The sequence below is a fragment of the Haliotis rubra genome, unplaced genomic scaffold (genome assembly GCF_003918875.1).
Source record: "Haliotis rubra isolate DU_JTF1 unplaced genomic scaffold, ASM391887v1 Scf62, whole genome shotgun sequence".
Lineage (NCBI taxonomy): Eukaryota > Metazoa > Mollusca > Gastropoda > Lepetellida > Haliotidae > Haliotis > Haliotis rubra.
The window spans coordinates 1,461,195-1,480,496 of NW_025767324.1; the positions used below are offsets into that span (position 1 = coordinate 1,461,195).

General features: G+C 40.1%; 1 protein-coding gene across 3 annotated transcripts; it reads left to right on the forward strand.

Annotated features, from left to right (window-relative positions):
* The first annotated feature begins 270 nt into the window (after nt 1-270).
* On the forward strand, nt 271-18,196 carry LOC124256207 (cryptochrome-1-like). Of its 3 annotated transcripts, none has more exons than XM_046690184.1 (11): nt 271-403; nt 722-784; nt 2,421-2,646; nt 5,675-5,869; nt 8,149-8,267; nt 11,614-11,762; nt 13,805-13,951; nt 14,823-14,987; nt 15,869-16,009; nt 16,732-16,883; nt 17,565-18,196. In XM_046690184.1, exons 3-11 carry the CDS (start codon nt 2,432-2,434, stop codon nt 17,881-17,883), a joined length of 1,602 nt encoding a protein of 533 aa, XP_046546140.1. In that variant the 5' UTR covers nt 271-403; nt 722-784; nt 2,421-2,431; the 3' UTR covers nt 17,884-18,196. The 3 variants fall into 3 exon arrangements, with proteins under 3 accessions (XP_046546140.1, XP_046546141.1, XP_046546142.1); XM_046690186.1 differs by having other exon boundaries at nt 378-395; XM_046690185.1 differs by lacking the exon at nt 722-784 and having other exon boundaries at nt 283-403; nt 2,415-2,646.
* Nucleotides 18,197-19,302: the final 1,106 nt, after the last annotated feature.

Consider the following 19,302-nt stretch of genomic DNA (forward strand, 5'->3'; position numbering starts at 1 on the left):
CGGCTGAAATGAATGTCAAATCCCAGTAACAGAGATTGTACTTATATCTTTTACACATTTGAATATGGTTACAATTTACCAATTACAATTTTCAAGTTAGGTTAAGTGACAGGCCAGTGTTCAATGACAAATACATTTACTGTTACAAATCGCTTTGGTTAATGAACCTTGGTATTTAAAATGAAAACAATCAACAACGTAACATTTAGTAAGATATTGACAGAATTATCTGGCTTCCGCCGCTAGCCCGACGAGACACCCCAACACTGATGTAACTCTTGAGGATCTTGTGGCGACGACAGAAGCAGCTGTTGGTGTAGGGGAGATAACTCTGTGTCACTGCTGTTTACATAACAAGAGGCACGCGCGGTGTTCAACTTCGAGCTGCAAGACTGGTAAAGAGGTTCGTATTTCTCCCTTGCATAAATGATGACAAAACCCCAGCATTCCTCTATATGAATAACTTACACTAATTCACCATTTTCATTTTGTCGAATGTGCTCCACTGTTTCGATGAGTGGCTTGCTGGAAGCGAGACGATGCCAATGGATCGGGCGGTCAGCCACCGTCAGGCTCAGTAGCCGGCTTGATGCGTGGATGGAATAAGGATATTGACGATGCCAATCACTGCATTGTCTGGTCCAGACTAGGCTATTTACAGACAGCAGACATAATTATATATGGAATATTGTTGAACGTTGTTTTGTTGCTCGGCTTGCAGATCAGTGACATATGAAAAGATTGATAGCTTGAAAACTTCAGACCCAGCGACAATATTATGCATGTTTGTACAGTAGAGTTTTCTTTAGGGTCCTAGTCAAAAGGGCCGCATAACAAAATGGCCCCAACACGGAAAAGTCAAAAGGGCCACAAGAAAGTCAAAAGGCCGCAAAACCCTAGTCAAAAGGGCCTCAGACCCCAAGTCAAAGTGGCTCCACATAAAAAAATAACATCTTTTTTTAAAAGTATACAATGTATACTTTATGCATACTATTTCTGTTTTTAAAAAGATATTTTTTCAACATTGGAAAGAAAATGATGACCACGAATAGATGTGTGTGAAGTATATTTATTTCATCTAAGCAACAAAACACTTATCATTTATGATCATGAGAATTTATCACATATACTTTGGCAGAGAAATGCAATTAAAAATAGTACCACATTATATTTTTCACTCTTTTTACAGGTAGCCCATAAAGCAGTCAAAATGTTTCCTGATAACTCTATCTTATTTAGTGATATAAGGTTTTCTATCAATAGAGTCGAAGGCTTTACAGAAATCTATAAATGCTACATAGAATCTACTTTTCCGTTTAAATAAATGTTTTTGAATAAGAGCATTTAATACAAAAATATTGTATGTTGTTGAGTAACAACTGTTTTTAACAAATTCAAAATCACTGCTTCTACTGTCATCAAAATCAGGAATACTCTCCTGTAAATCACCCCGATCTTGCATTAAAATCACCACCAATCAATGTAACTGGATCTGAAGTAAAACATTCAAGGTGTTCAACAAATAGATGCTCATGCTGAATTGTCCCATTATGTTCAATTACATTATCATAATATTTTTGATATTGTGAGGACATATATACACAAAAATATAAGATATCATTTTCATGACCAAATATTTCTTGATTATGTTGAAGGAACATACCTATATGTGCGTATTTAAGGGTGTTACACATCTATCAATAGAATTTCTAACTAAAGCCGTAATACCACTTGCATACCGACCTTTCTGATTGCCTGGTATAATTTTAATAATATCTTTAAATCTGTAAAATGTGTTGATAAGTCAAATTGGTGAAGCCATGTCTCTGTTAGTCCTATTATATAATAAGATTTCACATAATCAATAAAGTCAGGAAGAAAAGCATGCCACCTAATATTGGCATTTACTGATATAGACAGATAGATTGTTTATTTCTCTGCCAAAGTATTTGTCACAATCATAACTGATAAGTGTTTTGTTACTTAGATGAAAAAAATAACCATCACATACATGATTTTTTTTCAGATGTTGAAAAAACATCTTTTTAAACAGAACCAGTATGTATAAAGTATACATAGTATAGATGTATAACCTTTTACTATAATACACTTTTTAAAAAAGATATTATTATTATTTTGATTTTTTTGATATAGGGCTCTTTTGACTAGGGGTTTGCGGCACTTTTGACTTTCTTGTGGCCCTTTTGACTTTTCCGTTTTGGGGCCCTTTTGTCATGCGGCCCTTTTGACCTGTTCCCTTTCTTTATACCTTCAATTTACTAAACAAATATTGTAAAGTTTTGCAAAATAGGACCTTTGTGCATTTTCCAAATTATAAGAGGAAATATTTCATGAGAAACCTTACAGACATCTACCAATATTGTCTCAGAATATGATTAATGTTTTTATTTTAATTTCAGGATTGGTGAAAATGTCACATAAAACAATCCATTGGTTCAGGAAAGGTCTGCGTATCCATGACAACCCAGCTCTCCTGGCAGCTGTCAAAGACGGAGAGGCGTTATGGCCAATATTCATTCTTGACCCATGGTTTGCCAAACATGCTCGGGTTGGAATCAACAGATGGCGGTTTCTACTTCAGTCTTTAAAAGATCTTGATGAGAATCTGAAGAAAGTCAACTCAAGGTATTGATTCTTTAAACAAGAAGCAACGATGCTATTTGTCGTTATTTACAGTTAAACCATTTTATTTACGTGGTGTTCACAATGGCCAGTCCATACATTGTATGTGTATTGATTTTAGTCTTGGTATTTGTTGTAGTTATTAATTTATTATTTTGTAAATGATGTTGAATTATTTTATGTATATGTTGTGTCTTGTCTTGTTGGCCACTCTTTAGTCAGGGTCATACAGACCTTGAAACAAATATATCCAAGAAAGCCCATGCAAGTCTAGAATATGATTACCACAGTCTCTGGGCTCCTTTGAATTATATTTCATAATTATAACTTAGAAACTGTATATTCTTACACACCCATGGGTGAGAAACCCATGTGAGAAAACTGGTATCACACATATGTGTGAGATCGATTTCTAATCCTGTGATTGGCTACTCCATGGTAATGACCTACGGTCAGGTTATGACGGACTAATTTCCAGATTAAAATTCATTGATAAGTTACTTGTGCTTCAATCGAACAGAAACCTGTTACTCGTGCAAAAAACCCAACTTTACACCTACCTGTTATTTTCGCGATTGCAACATAAACAGGTATTTATACAATGAAACACAATTAAAATAAATATAACACAAATTTATTTATTTTCTAATTCCTTTTATTAAAACGTTTGATTTCCAGTCATGAGTTCAAAATGTCTCGAACAATCAGTGATACCAGTGTAAACAATTATGTGAAAATCGCCGTTAGAAATAAAGACCGTGATTCCCTTCGAATATTCAAAATGTACAACACTGGTACTTTTACTGGAGAGATGCGACAAGTGTCATGTATCGCCTTGCAAACATACCTGACACGATAACGTCAGTGCCTGCCTATTGTGAGATCGATTTGCCTCGTTGTTTCTTTGATGCATTGATGAAGATGACATTTTTCACTGATACATATGATGAAGACCCACTTCCAGCTCCGAGCTACTGTGTGATTCCAATGTTATCAAATTCACTCATGACAATGAGAACCAAAACACACTCGTTGAAACAATGTACAACATGGAACGGTTTGCAAGGCTTTGTAAGTGCAAATGGCGGCACACCTCCTTTCTATTCAATCGGAACATGTACAGGAACGGTTGATCTACACAAAAGTCATTGCTTAAGATATTCCTCCGACGCATTATAATGCAAGTTTATGTCTTGATAACTTACAGGACGTAGTCAACTCACATTTCATACTTTCAACTCCATATTACACTCCAAGTGGCAGATTCTGGCTCGGGAAAACGAGAAGGCTGTGGCGAAGAAGAGCAGTCCCCCATTGATAGTTATCGTAACTTCAGCAATGTCACATTCAAACACACGGGTTACACCTACTAATTACACACACTCAATAGTTTTGGCTCCGGTCGATGGGAGAACATGAACGTAAACTGGTACACAAGTACAGATCCCCAATTCGCAGTCATATCCAAAACAATCTTCCGATGATGACAACCACCAACGATAACGATGACGTCACATGCTCAAATATTTTATGCTTGCAAGAATTAAAATCATCCACATTTACATGGTAACATCATCGTTTTAGAGGGTTTAATTAATTTTCTGTGATATTATCTAGTTTGCATTATCACCATTGCCTTGATGACGCGAAGAGGTGGCAGAAACATTTTTGTGGAGTGTCACTATGGGGATGAGGAGTGATTAGGAAGGCCTGTGACGTCACTCATTCATAAACATTGTGTTGTGTATTATTGCGCAGCTACAATGAGAAAATGTGAAATTTGAATCTATTCGACCATCAATTGGTGCGATTTTATGGTGTGTAAGAAACACATTACTTTACTCGTGTCTGTCAGATACCATTTATCTAACAACCCATTGTAAGATAAATGGTATCTTACAGACACTCCCTTAGTGATCTCTATTTATGTAACATGTTGTTACGGTTAATAATTTGCCGTGCCAAAAGGTTTAAAAGTCTCCTTTGAACCAGCAAAATAGAACACAGATTAGTCTAAAATATTCAATAATATATTGAGCAAACAATGAGCAAGCTCCAATGAATGACAATACAGATATCTAGTACAATGCAATTGAGTCACAAATCTAAAATATTGGGTCACAAATATAAAATATCAACCCACCAGATTCTTGACATTCACGGTATGAACAAATATACAGATGGAAGGTTGTTTACAATGACAGTAGTTGAATAGACAAGCACAGTCTTGAAATGTTGACAGACTTGACGACGGTAGGCAGATGTATCAGCTTGATGACGGCAGACAGATGTGTATAGATAACTCCAGTCAAGTAATAAGTCCAACACACAACTCAACAACCAGCCTTTATATAGCTCTTACAAAGTTCTCAAGCATTCTAGCAAAGCTAGGCAGCATCAAGAATGTTATCGAATCATGTGGACCACACGGCATGATGAAATCCGTAAATAAACAAGATTGCCAAGGGAGGCAACTCTATAGTGCTATCAAAAAGGCGTGCCGCTAAAAATACTATTGCCATTGAACATATATGATATTCAAGATGTGCGCCACAACACACACTCAAAACTTTAAACATTGTGACCCATAATAACTATCACCTAATCAATGATAATACAAATTACAAAAAAACTCACTCTCATAGCAAGGTTTATTTCAGAGACTTGATGTTAGTTCCGCCAGTCTGTTGAAAGAAGAATTATAGAAGTTTTGCCGTGAGAGTGAGTGAATGAGTTTAGTTTTACGCCACACTCAGCAATATTCCAGCTATATGGCGGCGGTCTGTAAATAATCAAGTCTGGACTAGACAATCCAGTGATCAACAGCAGGAGCATCGATCTACCCAATTGGGATACAATCACATGTGTCAACCAAGTCAGCGAGTCTGACCACCCAATCCCGTTAATCGCCTTTTACGACAAGCATGGGTTACTGAAGATCAATTCTAACAGTGATCTTCATGGGTTTTTGCCATGAGAGAGTATTGCTGACCATAAGAACTAAAATTTGACTATCTGTTATTTCCTTCAGGTTGTTTGTCATCCAAGGCAAGCCAGCCGAGGTTTTCCCAGGTCTGTTTAAACAATGGGAGATAACTCGACTGACGTTTGAGGTGGACACTGAACCGTATGCCGTGGCCCGTGATGAAGAGGTGCAACAACTGGCAAACGAGCATGGAGTGGAGGTTGTCACGGAGGTGTCACACACTCTGTTTGATGTCAAGAAGTAAGATATGAGTGAATCTCTGATATAAAGCAAGGATCGTGTGGTTGCAATCTGTTTCTGTCCCAAGTAGTCTTCATGCTTGTTGTTAGAACTGACACCTGACAATAAGGTGGCTGCAGTGTGTGTGACGAGAACAGTGTGTGCGCCGTTACGCTCTGACAATCAGAAGTGGTGTTCTTGTACTCTACCATTTGTTTGCCTGGACTCGCATATTTACGGGGGTGGTGGGCTGGTCATGGTGAAGAAACGGGCTCGATTCCCCACATGGGTACAATGAGTGAAGCCCCTTTCTGGTGTCCCCTGCCGTGATATTGCTGGAATATTGTTAAAAGCGGCGTAAAACTAAACTCACTCAGATATTTACATGCTTACATCTTTGGCTTGTTTATTGCTGTAGCATATAACAACATTAACTTATGGAATAAGGAACTGGTAGTTCAGTGGATGGAATCAAGGCAGAACAACCATAGCTTTCTTACAGATCTTATGTGAAAGCAGGTACTCTTTATGAGCTCTGTAAATTTCAGGTTATGTTCAAGAGATTTATTAAAAAGAATTATTCCATCAGCAATATAGATGTTCTGCTCCCTCTTTTAATTTAGGACGGATTACTTATCATCAGGCATCCTTTTAATTTAGGACAGATTACTTATCATCAGGCATCCTTTTAGTTTAGGACAGATTACTTATCATCAGGCAACCTTTTAATTTAGGACAGATTACTTATCATCAGGCATACTTTTAATTTAGGACAGATTACTTATCATCAGGCATCCTTTTAATTTAGGACAGATTACTTATCATCAGGCATCCTTTTAGTTTAGGACAGATTACTTATCATCAGGCATCCTTTTAATTTAGGACAGATTACTTATCATCAGGCATCCTTTTAATTTAAGACAGATTACTTATCATCAGGCATCCTTTTAGTTTAGGACAGATTATTCATCATCAGGCATCCTTTTAATTTAGGACAGATTACTTATCATCAGGCATCCTTTTAGTTTAGGACAGATTACTTATCATCAGGCATCCTTTTAATTTAAGACAGATTACTTATCACCAGGCATCCTTTTAGTTTAGGACAGATTACTTATCATCAGGCATCCTTTTAATTTAAGACAGATTACTTATCACCAGGCATCCTTTTAGTTTAGGACAGATTACTTATCATCAGGCATCCTTTAATTTAGGACAGATTACTTATCAGGCATCCTTTTAATTTAGGACAGATTACTTATCATCAGGCATCCTTTTAGTTTAGGACAGATTACTTATCATCAGGCATCCTTTTAATTTAGGACAGATTACTTATCATCAGGCATCCTTTTAGTTTAGGACAGATTACTTATCATCAGGCAACCTTTTAATTTAGGACAGATTACTTATCATCAGGCATCCTTTTAGTTTAGGACAGATTACTTATCATCAGGCATCCTTTTAGTTTAGGACAGTTTACTTATCATCAGGCATCCTTTTAGTTTAGGACAGATTACTTATCATCAGGCATCCTTTTAATTTAGGACAGATTACTTATCATCAGGCATCCTTTTAATTTAGGACAGATTACACATCATCAGGCATCCTTTTAGTTTAGGACAGATTACTTATCATCAGGCATCCTTTTAGTTTAGGACAGATTACTCATCATCAGGCAACCTTTTAGTTTAGGACAGATTACTTATCATCAGGCATCCTTTTAATTTAGGACAGATTACTTATCATCAGGCATCCTTTTAGTTTAGGACAGATTACTTATCATCAGGCATCCTTTTAGTTTAGGACAGATTACTTATCATCAGGCATCCTTTTAGTTTAGGACAGATTACTTATCATCAGGCATCCTTTTAGTTTAGGACAGATTACTTATCATCAGGCATCCTTTTAGTTTAGGACAGATTACTTATCATCAGGCATCCTTTTAGTTTAGGACAGATTACTTATCATCAGGCATCCTTTTAGTTTAGGACAGATTATTCATCATCAGGCATCCTTTTAATTTAGGACAGATTACTTATCATCAGGCATCCTTTTAGTTTGACATACCAGGGGCGGATCAAGAGTGGGTAGTGCGGGGCTGTGCACCCCTCTTTTCCCCCTAAAATATTTCCCTGAGGAGCATTTTCCCCTAACGTTTGGACTTCATGATTTATGTCCACCGTCTTCTCCAAACTCCTGGATCTGCCCCTGCATACATAATTGCTAATGATACAGTTTATGAAAAGAGGAAGTATTGAAGATGTGAATACCAATCAAACACATTTGGTGTTCTTTGGCAGAACAATACAGAAGAATGGTGGGTCACCTCCACTCACATACCAAAGACTTCAGACACTGATCTCACAAATGGGGGCACCTCCATCACCAGTAAATACTCTCACCTTAGAGGAGATGAAAGGTAAGATACTTTTCCATAAGTTCTTTCAGGTGACCAGAGTCCCGATCGACAAAGCCTCGTAGCACTACGACATGCGTAAGCTTACAATAAACTATAGAGTTACGACATGTTGTAACGTTGCGAACACTTTGTGGATCGCGACCCATGGATTGATCTGTATCTTTAGTCATGTGAATGTCACCTCCTTATTGCGTTTGTTATTAGTGAAATACAAGACACATATACAAACATATTCCATTAATATCCTTACTAAATCTTGGTCTGCGATTTTCAAAAATTCCAGTCTGAGAATTTCTACTGATATTTGCTGCAGACTTGGGGACAAATGTCCACCTTCAAGCAGGCCTACATTTATCTGTATAGACCCAGTGTTACATAAATTACCGCTGTCCCTGCCACAGGCTGTCCTATTTCTGGGTTTACCTTTTCAATTTTGAAATCATCCCATAACAATTGTCCATTCTTATCGTCTTTGTTCTAGGTTTAGTTTTAAACACATTTTGTTAAAAAAAATGGTAGGGGATTAGGTATGAGTTTTCCAATTTTGACATCTTCTGGGTCTTGGTAGTTTTTGACATTTTGACAGGTGTGTGTGCTGTATAAAGGAATGATCAGCTCACTCCAGCTCACTCTTTGACATTTTGACAGGTGTGTGTGCTGTATAAAGGAATAATCAGCTCACTCCAGCTCACTCTTTGACATTTTGACAGGTGTGTGTGCTGTATAAAGGAATGATCAGCTCACTCCAGCTCACTCTTTGACATTTTGACAGGTGTGTGTGCTGTATAAAGGAATGATCAGCTCACTCCAGCTCACTCTTTGACATTTTGACAGGTGTGTGTGCTGTATAAAGGAATGATCAGCTCACTCCAGCTCACTCTTTGACATTTTGACAGGTGTGTGTGCTGTATAAAGGAATGATCAGCTCACTCCAGCTCACTCTTTGACATTTTGACCGGTGTGTGTGCTGTATAAAGGAATAATCAGCTCACTGCAGCTCACTCTTTAACATTTTGACAGGTGTGTGTGTGCTGTATAAAGGAATAATCAGCTCACTCAAGCTCACTCTTTGACATTTTGACAGGTGTGTGTGCTGTATAAAGGAATGATCAGCTCACTCCAGCTCACTCTTTGACATTTTGACAGGTGTGTGTGCTGTATAAAGGAATAATCAGCTCACTCCAGCTCACTCTTTGACATTTTGACAGGTGTGTGTGCTGTATAAAGGAATGATCAGCTCACTGCAGCTCACTCTTTGACATTTTGACAGGTGTGTGTGCTGTATAAAGGAATAATCAGCTCACTGCAGCTCACTCTTTGACATTTTGACAGGTGTGTGTGCTGTATAAAGGAATAATCAGCTCACTCCAGCTCACTCTTTGACATTTTGACAGGTGTTTGTGCTGTATAAAGGAATAATCAGCTCACTGCGGCTCACTCTTTGACATTTTGACAGGTGTGTGTGTGCTGTATAAAGGAATAATCAGCTCACTGCGGCTCACTCTTTGACATTTTGACAGGTGTGTGTGCGTGTATAAAGGAATAATCAGCTCACTCGCTCACTCACTCTTTGACATTTTGACAGGTGTGTGTGCTGTATAAAGGAATAATCAGCTCACTCCAGCTCACTCTTTGACATTTTGACAGGTGTGTGTGCTGTATAAAGGAATAATCAGCTCACTCCAGCTCACTCTTTGACATTTTGACAGGTGTGTGTGCTGTATAAAGGAATAATCAGCTCACTCCAGCTCACTCTTTGACATTTTGACAGGTGTGTGTGCTGTATAAAGGAATGATCAGCTCACTCCAGCTCACTCTTTTTGACATTTTGACAGGTGTGTGTGCTGTATAAAGGAATAATCAGCTCACTCCAGCTCACTCTTTGACATTTTGACATGTGTGTGCTGTATAAAGGAATAATCAGCTCACTGCAGCTCACTCTTTGACATTTTGACAGGTGTGTGTGCTGTATAAAGGAATAATCAGCTCACTCCAGCTCACTCTTTAACATTTTGACAGGTGTGTGTTCTGTATAAAGGAATAATCAGCTCACTCAAGCTCACTCTTTGACATTTTGACATTTTGACATGTGTGCTGCTATAAAAGAATGATCAGCTCACTCCAGCTCACTCTTTGACATTTTGACAGGTGTGTGTGCTGTATAAAGGAATAATCAGCTCACTCCAGCTCACTCTTTGACATTTTGACAGGTGTTGTGCTGTATAAAGGAATGATCAGCTCACTGCAGCTCACTCTTTGACATTTTGACAGGTGTGTGTGCTGTATAAAGGAATAATCAGCTCACTGCAGCTCACTCTTTGACATTTTGACAGGTGTGTGTGCTGTATAAAGGAATAATCAGCTCACTCCAGCTCACTCTTTGACATTTTGACAGGTGTTTGTGCTGTATAAAGGAATAATCAGCTCACTCCAGGCTCACTCTTTGACATTTTGACAGGTGTGTGTGCTGTATAAAGGAATAATCAGCTCACTCGCAGCTCACTCTTTGACATTTTGACAGGTGTGTGTGTGTATGTATAAGGAATAATCAGCTCACTGCAGCTCACTCTTTGACATTTTGACAGGTGTGTGTGCTGTATAAAGGAATAATCAGCTCACTCCAGCTCACTCTTTGACATTTTGACAGGTGTGTGTGCTGTATAAATTGTGTGCTGTATAAAGGAATCAGCTCACTCCGGCTCACTCTTTGACATTTTGACAGGTGTGTGTGCTGTATAAAGGAATAATCAGCTCACTCCAGCTCACTCTTTGACATTTTGACAGGTGTGTGTGCTGTATAAAGGAATAATCAGCTCACTCCAGCTCACTCTTTGACATTTTGACAGGTGTGTGTGCTGTATAAAGGAATGATCAGCTCACTGCGGCTCACTCTTTGACATTTTGACAGGTGTGTGTGCTGTATAAAGGAATAATCAGCTCACTCCAGCTCACTCTTTGACATTTTGACCGGTGTGTGTGCTGTATAAAGGAATAATCAGCTCACTGCAGCTCACTCTTTGACCTTTAGGATTGGTTTGGGTATCTTTGTATTTTGAAAATGGTGAACTATTTCACTATAGCATGACACAATTTCCAGGAATATTGTTAATTGGATCTGTTGCTTTGAAAAGCCTAAAACAAATACTCTTCAGCCTGGCACCACAGTTACCTCCCCTTACGTGATGTTCTGCTGTCTTCATGGTCACTCATAATCATTTAGCATGTGGCTACTGGAAGACTACTGTGAGAGAATGTTTGACCTATTATAACTGCAGTATAAGTTTCAAGTGATCTAACTAAACTATTGTTCAAAGCAGCTTTGCACCCGACTGCCTCTATGTTGTAGACTGTCGGACCCCTGAAGCAGACGACACAGAGTACAGAGTTCCGACTCTGGAGGAGCTGGACAAGTGCCAAGATGACCTGGGTCCGAACCTGTACCCTGGTGGGGAGACAGAGGCACTGGTCCGTATGGAGAGGTATCTCAAGAAAACGGTGAGTAATAATAATAATATAATAATAATAATAATAATAATAATAATAAATTTATATAGCGCCTGGTTTCCTGCGTATCTGCTGCTCAACAGAGCTGCTACAGTTTAACTGGATGGTCTAGGGATATGCATCTCGGGAGAGAAATGTCTTAAGTTGTTGTCGGAAGGTCTGTGAGTCTTTAGTCTGTCTAATGTCAAGAGGCAGACGATTCCAGTGTACTGGAGCCAGAACTGAGAAGGACCTCTCGGCCAGTTTAGTCTTAGTTTCAGGGGCGGTGAGGTAGCCTAATGGTTAAAGCGTTGGCTCGTCACGCCGAAGACCCAGGTTCGAATCCCCACATGGGCACGATGTGTGAAGCCCATTTCTGGTGTCCCCCGCCGTGATGTTGCTGGAATATTGCTAAAAGCGTTGTAAAACCAAACTCAGTCAGTCAGTCAGTCAGTCTTAGTTTCAGGTACAGCGAGAAGTTGTCTGTCTGCTGATCTCAGATTTCTTGTGGGCTGGTATGGACATAGTAATGACTTGAGGTATTGGGGCGACTTCGGGTCATGTAGAGCGCTGAAAGCCAGAGTGAGGATTTTGAAGTGAATTCTTTGCTTAATGGGAAGCCAGTGTAGATTTTTCATGGCTGGAGTGATGTGGTCTGTTTTCCGTAATCTTGATATTATGCGTGCTGCAGTCTTTTGGACTCTTTGCATGTGTTGAATGGAGCTTGTGCCACTGAGGAGGGAATTGCATTAGTCCAGCCTGGTTAAGACGTAGTTGTGCATTAGGAGCTTGGTCACAGCAGATAGTGTTATCATTTCACAGCTTGGAAGTTGACTTAGCTTTGTTAAAGGTTTTGGAAAACTTATTAGTTGCACTATTTGAATTCATACACTTATTCATCCATGTAAATATGTTCAAAAAGGCCTATCAGATTAAACATAATGACGTTATTGTGTATTAGGCATTTGAAGTTAAACATTTACAGTTCTAGTTCTTTCATGATGCGGTTTAGATGGATGTGGTGTTGAGGATTGACAACAGGGTTGCCTGCATATCATCGGAGCCTGATGGGAATGGATGATTGGTCTTGATTTCAACCACTCTTTTTCGTTGTTGCTGAATTATTGCTGACTGCAGGTTAAACAACATTCACTCACTTTCTATTTGAGTGGGGCTTATTTGTGGGACAATTGTATATCCAATGAATAGTTCTGAATTTAAGGTGAGGTGAAATTGGGTTTAATGTCATGCATGAGAGTATTTCGCTCATATGATGACGTGCATGCGTGTGTATGTGTGGCTGCTTGTGCTAGCCCAGACTGAAGCTGGTGTTATAGTGCTAGCCCACTAAAATGCCATGCCGCAGCGACAGGCAGGGACCAACAAGTACCATATTTTAATGTCTTTTGGTCTGACGCGGTCGGGGATCGAACCAGGGATTTTCCGCTTTCCGGGCGGAAGCTCTAACCACACACCATAGAGGCGGTCCCTTAATTTAAGCGTCAAAGGAAGGAGGAAGTAGCTCTAAAAATATATGGCAAATAATTTAGTTTTTTCAGCTTTAACGATGTTAAAAAAATTCAACATGTTCTCTTATAATTTATACAAGGGCCAACAGTACTAAGTTGCACAAGAAACAAATTTGAGTTGAAATAAAGAACATCTGGAAACTTAAGTTTGAAGGTAGACTGAAAAATATATCCTGGACTGCAAATTCAATGCTGCATGTACATCTTATCTTAAAGTTCATCTCCCCATCCACAATGCGATATGGCGCTTAGAAGATATTAACGCCCAAACTTTAACATTGACCGAGGAGTCTTAGCTCTAGGGACCCTTGGTGTAAAGCGGACACTGGGCAGAGAGTATTCTGTGAAAGGTACCCACATACGGATTATTCATTTAACAGAGGTGTGCTTGTAACATTCAAAGGACCTGTCATGAATCATGTTTACAGTGTCAACAGCAAGGTGACATTCAGGTTGCATGGTGGAAGAAAGTGCAGATGCTCCACTTTATGTTATCATGACTAGGCAGCTTTATTTTTGTTTCAGAACTGGGTCTGCAGCTTTGAAAAGCCCAAGACGGAGCCTAATAGTCTTCAGCCCAGCACCACAGTTCTCTCCCCTTACCTCAAGTTTGGTTGTCTGTCTGCTCGCACGTTTTACTTCCGGCTACTGGATGTCTACCGAGTCAACAAGGTGAAGGAGCAGCGAGGGGAGGAATGCGTTGAGATGTTGTGATATAACAGCTGTATGGATAGAGGGTGCTATGGGATTTATGGCTAAGGAGTGAAAATGGTGTGGTGAGTGAGTGAGTATGATTTTATGCTGCTTTTAGCAGTATTCCAGTAATATCATGGCGGGGACACCAGAAATGGGCTTCACATATTGTACCGATGTGGAGACTCGAACCCGGGTCTTTGGTGGGACGAGCAAACACTTTAACCACTAGGCTACCCCACTGTGGTGAAAAAGTTTGGTGAACAGATGAGCTAAACAGGTGAATTGAAATGGTGTGGTGAAAAGGTTTGGTGAACAGGTGTGGTGAAAAGGTTTGGTGAAATAGTGTGGTGAATAGGTTTGGTTAACAGGTGAGGTGAAATGGTGTGGTGAAAAGATTTGGTGAACAGGTGAGGTGAAATGGTGTGGTGGAAAAGTTTGGTGAACAGGTGAGGTGAAATGGTGTGGTGGAAAAGTTTGGTGAACAGGTGTGGTGAAATTGTGTGGTGAAAAGGTTTGGTGAAATGGTGTGGTGAATAGGTGAGGTGAAATGGTTTGGTGAATAGAGGAGGTGAAATGGTTTGGTTAACAGGTGAAGTGAAAAGGTTTGGTGAACAGGTGATGTGAATAGGTTTGGTGAACAGGTGAGGTTTAAAGGTTTGGTGAACAGGTGAGGTGGAATCGTGTGGTGAATAGGTTTGGTGAACAGGTGAGGTGAAATGGTGAGGTGAAATGGTGATGTGCAAGTATTCCATGTTTGCTGTGAAAATTGTATGGTGTGTTATTACCTGCCGACAACAGTGGGTGACACCACTAAAATGATGCCTCAATGGATGTGTTTGTGTTACAGAAGCACACCCAGCCCCCAGTGTCCCTGCACGGACAGTTGCTGTGGCGGGAGTTCTTCTATACGGTGGCATCAGGGACAGCAAACTTTGACCAGATGGAGGGCAACTCTGTCTGTACACAGGTGCCCTGGGATGACAACAAGGAGCTGCTGGAGGCATGGACACAGGTCAGTCGGGATGGGGTGGAGGGTCAGTTGGATATGGGAGTGGGATCTTCGACACGGGTCAGTTGGGATAGAGCGGAGGGTCAGTTGCATATGGGGGTGGATCTGTCTAGTTTGAGATGGTTTGTTTGTTGTTTAACACCTTACTCAGCAAATGGTGGTGGTCTGTAAATAATCGAGTCAGGACCAGACAATCCAGTGAGCAACAGCATGAGCGTCGATCCACACAATTGGGATACGATGTCAACCAAGTTGGCGAGCCTGACCACCTGATCCTGTTAGTTGCCTCTTACGACAAACATGGGTTTCTGAAGACTGATTCTAGTGGGAGTGGATGTGTTGTGCGACAAAGATCATTTGACCGAATTTGCTCAAGAAAAAGCTGAATTTGACTTTATTTAAATGATATTGAATTTGACTGATATTGAATTTGACTGAGCCATCCTATCGTTGGGTGCAAACCGCAAAGATAAAATTTGGGCACCAATACGTAGGGGACACAAGTCAATGGGATACAGGATGGTTGTGGACACATGGATAAAGTGGGCTCAAGATGTGTGTTGGGGGTGGGGATGAGGTCACAGGTTTGTGTAAAGTGTATGCACCTGAGTGTTCATCTATCATGAACCTCCAGCTCAAGGTTTAGGTTTATAACTATTTTACAAACTGGCAGAAAAGAACAAACTTTCATGTTTCATCTGTTTGAACATGTGCAAATGAATTCCTGGAATTGTGTAGCTTCTTTTGAAAGACTGTTGATTCATAGTGACCAGTGAGTAAGAATACATGGTAATGGATTCTAATGTTGACTGCAGACATCTCATCTTCATCTATTAACAGGTTAAGCATGATTTTACCCAATAGTTGCTGTTCGCTATCCCCAGGCTCGGACAGGCTACCCGTTTATAGATGCCATCATGACCCAGCTGAGACAGGAAGGATGGATCCACCATCTTGCCCGACATGCAGTTGCTTGTTTCCTGACCCGTGGTGACTTATGGATCAGCTGGGAGGAGGGGCAGAAGGTATGCAGGCTACTGTAGATAAATGTACCCTCATTGTTGGGTAGGAGCCCACCATCTAGGAGCAGGAAACTGAATGTTTATAAACTGAATTGTACTTGGCAGTTGTTATTTTTATTGCTGTGTAGGTGTTCCAAGAGCTCCTACTGATTGGTGACTGGTTTCTGAATGTATATGAACCCAACTCTCTTCATTCCATCTGTTGTTTTCGTTGTTGTATAGGTGTTTGAGGAGCTCCTCCTGGATGCGGACTGGAGTCTTAACGCAGAATGTGTAGGAACACAACTCTCTTCATTCCATCTGTTGTTTTTGTTGTTGTGTAGGTGTTTGAGGAGCTCCTCCTGGATGCGAACTGGAATCTGAACGCAGGATGTGTAGGAACACAACTCTCTTCATTCCATCTGTTCTTTTCGGTGTTGTGTAGGTGTTTGAGGAGCTCCTCCTGGATGCGGACTGGAGTCTTAACGGAGGATGTGTAGGAACACAACTCTCTTCATTCCATCTGTTGTTTTCGTTGTTGTGTAGGTGTTTGAGGAGCTCCTCCTGGATGCAGACTGGAGTCTTTACGCAGGATGTGTAGGAACACAACTCTCTTCATTCCATCTGTTTTTCGTTGTTGTGTAGGTGTTTGAGGAGCTCCTCCTGGATGCGGACTGGAGTCTTTACGCAGGATGTGTAGGAACACAACTCTCTTCATTCCATCTGTTCTTTTCGTTGTTGTGTAGGTGTTTGAGGAGCTCCTCCTGGATGCGGACTGGAGTCTGAATGCAGGGAACTGGATGTGGCTGTCTGCCAGTGCATTCTTCCACCAGTATTTCCGAGTCTACAGTCCCATCGCCTTCGGCAAGAAGACCGACAAGAATGGTGACTACATAAGGTAGACATGATCAGTAAAGTCTTGGAGGGATTAGATTGTGGTAAAAACTTTTACATGTGAAGCTATAGATCTGGGTTTGGTTCCCCATTTTGATACAATGTGGGGTAGCCTAGTGGTTAAAGCATTTGCCTGTCATGCTGCAGACCCGGGTTTGACCAGGGTACAATGTGTGAAGCCCATTTCTGGTGTCCCCTCCATGATATTGCTGGAATATTGCTAAAAGCGGTGTAAGACTAAACTCACTCACTGTGAATGTCTTCTTGTCGGTGGCCTCCTGTCATGCAATGGGAGAAACTGACGGGATTACAAGTATTGAATCAATGGGGTATCCTAATGATCAAAGTGTTCAACTGTCATGCCAAAGGCCCAGGTCTGATTCCTTGCATGGGAGCAATGTGTGAATGTCAATTTCTGGTAACTGTTGGTGATATTATGGGAATACTGCTGAAAGTAAAACTATGCTTAAATTAAGTTTTGGAGCTGGGACCTTTTCAGTTCTTTTAGTACTTTAGACTTGCTTTATCAACTTTAATTCTCGAACCCCTTTTAGCAATTATGTGTTTTGGAAATTGTATTAAAAAATACCAATAGAGAATATTCATGTTTTAATCATCTAAAATGGTTTTAATGATCATTACTTTCATATGTTCTGTGAACTATTTCCCATCATTCTCTGAACAGGAAGTACCTGCCTCAGCTGAAGAAGTTGCCAGCAGAGTACATCTACGAGCCATGGAAGTCTCCCTTGTCAGTACAGAAGGCTGCAGGTTGTATCATAGGCAAAGATTACCCAAAGCCCATAGTAGACCACGACCTTGTCCGAAAGGCCAACATAAAGAAAATGGCATCTGCATATGCCAAGAGGAAGGAAATGGCGGGTACGACAAAGAAAAGTGCTCAAAGTCCTGCAAAGAAACGTAAGTCTTCAGCAGAGGAGGATGGGAAGAAAAAGAAATTCAAATCTGGAAGCAAGAAAATGACAGATTTTTTCAACAAATAAAGTTTAAAAATTGATTTGTTATGGAAATGAATACGGCCTCATTTGCCTCAAGTGATAACAGTCTTAGATGCTAACCACTTTGATGAAACCCAAGAGTATTGGGTTGGTGCTAACATACCTGGACCTAGACATTCAGGGAAACAGGGATTCCGATCCACAGTCACAGGTTTCTAGCTTCTAGGAAGCATTTCTGTACTGAGAATTTGCTGCCTCAGATGACGAGGCCACAAGTGCCACTATATAGGACCTGAACTGAATACAACTCACTGTGATGATAATATCAGAACAAAATAAAACATAATTTGAAAGGAAAGCAGTTTGATATTACTTATTGAACATATTCCTGCGTATAACTGTTGTTTACAGATGATACCAAATGCTGGGCTGCTGAACTATTCTTGGTACATATGTATTCTCTCATATTTCTCACCTCAAATGAAAAACTCATTTCGGTAAAGCATGCTACAGAATCGGTTTTCACAATCCTGTTATTAGGATTTGAGATGATTGGTCTTAGATGAGAGAACTCCCTGCAACAATGTCTGTCTCATCACGACTCTACGGCAAAAACATCCTCGAAATAACTTTGTATTTAGAACTTTTTAATTAACAAAGCAATAACTACACATTTATTTTCTGTGAACAATTTGACCAATTTCACTTAATTAAGGTAGTACACCGAACAGTGTTAAATGATGCAGATATTGTGATAGAAAACAAATCGTCTTGCATGTTTAAATTGGATTAAAAGTGGAAATAATTAACTAGGGGGATGAATTGCCATGCGTTTGACACTGATCGGTATATGGTCTCTGCTTCTGACAATTATGTTGTGTGTTCCTGTTGGTTTGTGGACCCGTGAACATCCTGGTTAGAATTGGTCTTCACCAAGCCATGCTTGTCGTAAGAGGCGATTAACGGGATCGGGTGGTTAGGCTCGCTGACATGGTTGACACATGTCATCTTATCCCAACTGCGTAGATCTGTGCTCATGATGTTGATCACTGGATTGTCTGGTCAGACTCGATCATTTACAGACCACCGCATTATTGCTGGAATATGGAAACACGTACACGTGTATGCATGCACCATTACAGAATCCGGCTGCTAACCTTATATAATATCCACCTGAGAAAGCGTGTGCCGCATTTAAAGTTGAGTTGGGCTTTACGTCACATCGGCATTATTTCAGCCATAGTCCGCATTTAAAAACGTATTTGATTGATTCAACTGACTTTTTATATATTTTTCCTTATCCTGACTCATGCTCTTTTGCTTGTCTTCTTCTTCTTGCAAACATAGTGGAACACTTGTATCTCCCTATTGAAGCTCCCTTCAATTGAAACATACGTAAAATCACTAATCACTACTCACCAAGAGTTGCCCCTCTTTGCTCCACTGGCGGGAAAGACGGCGCCT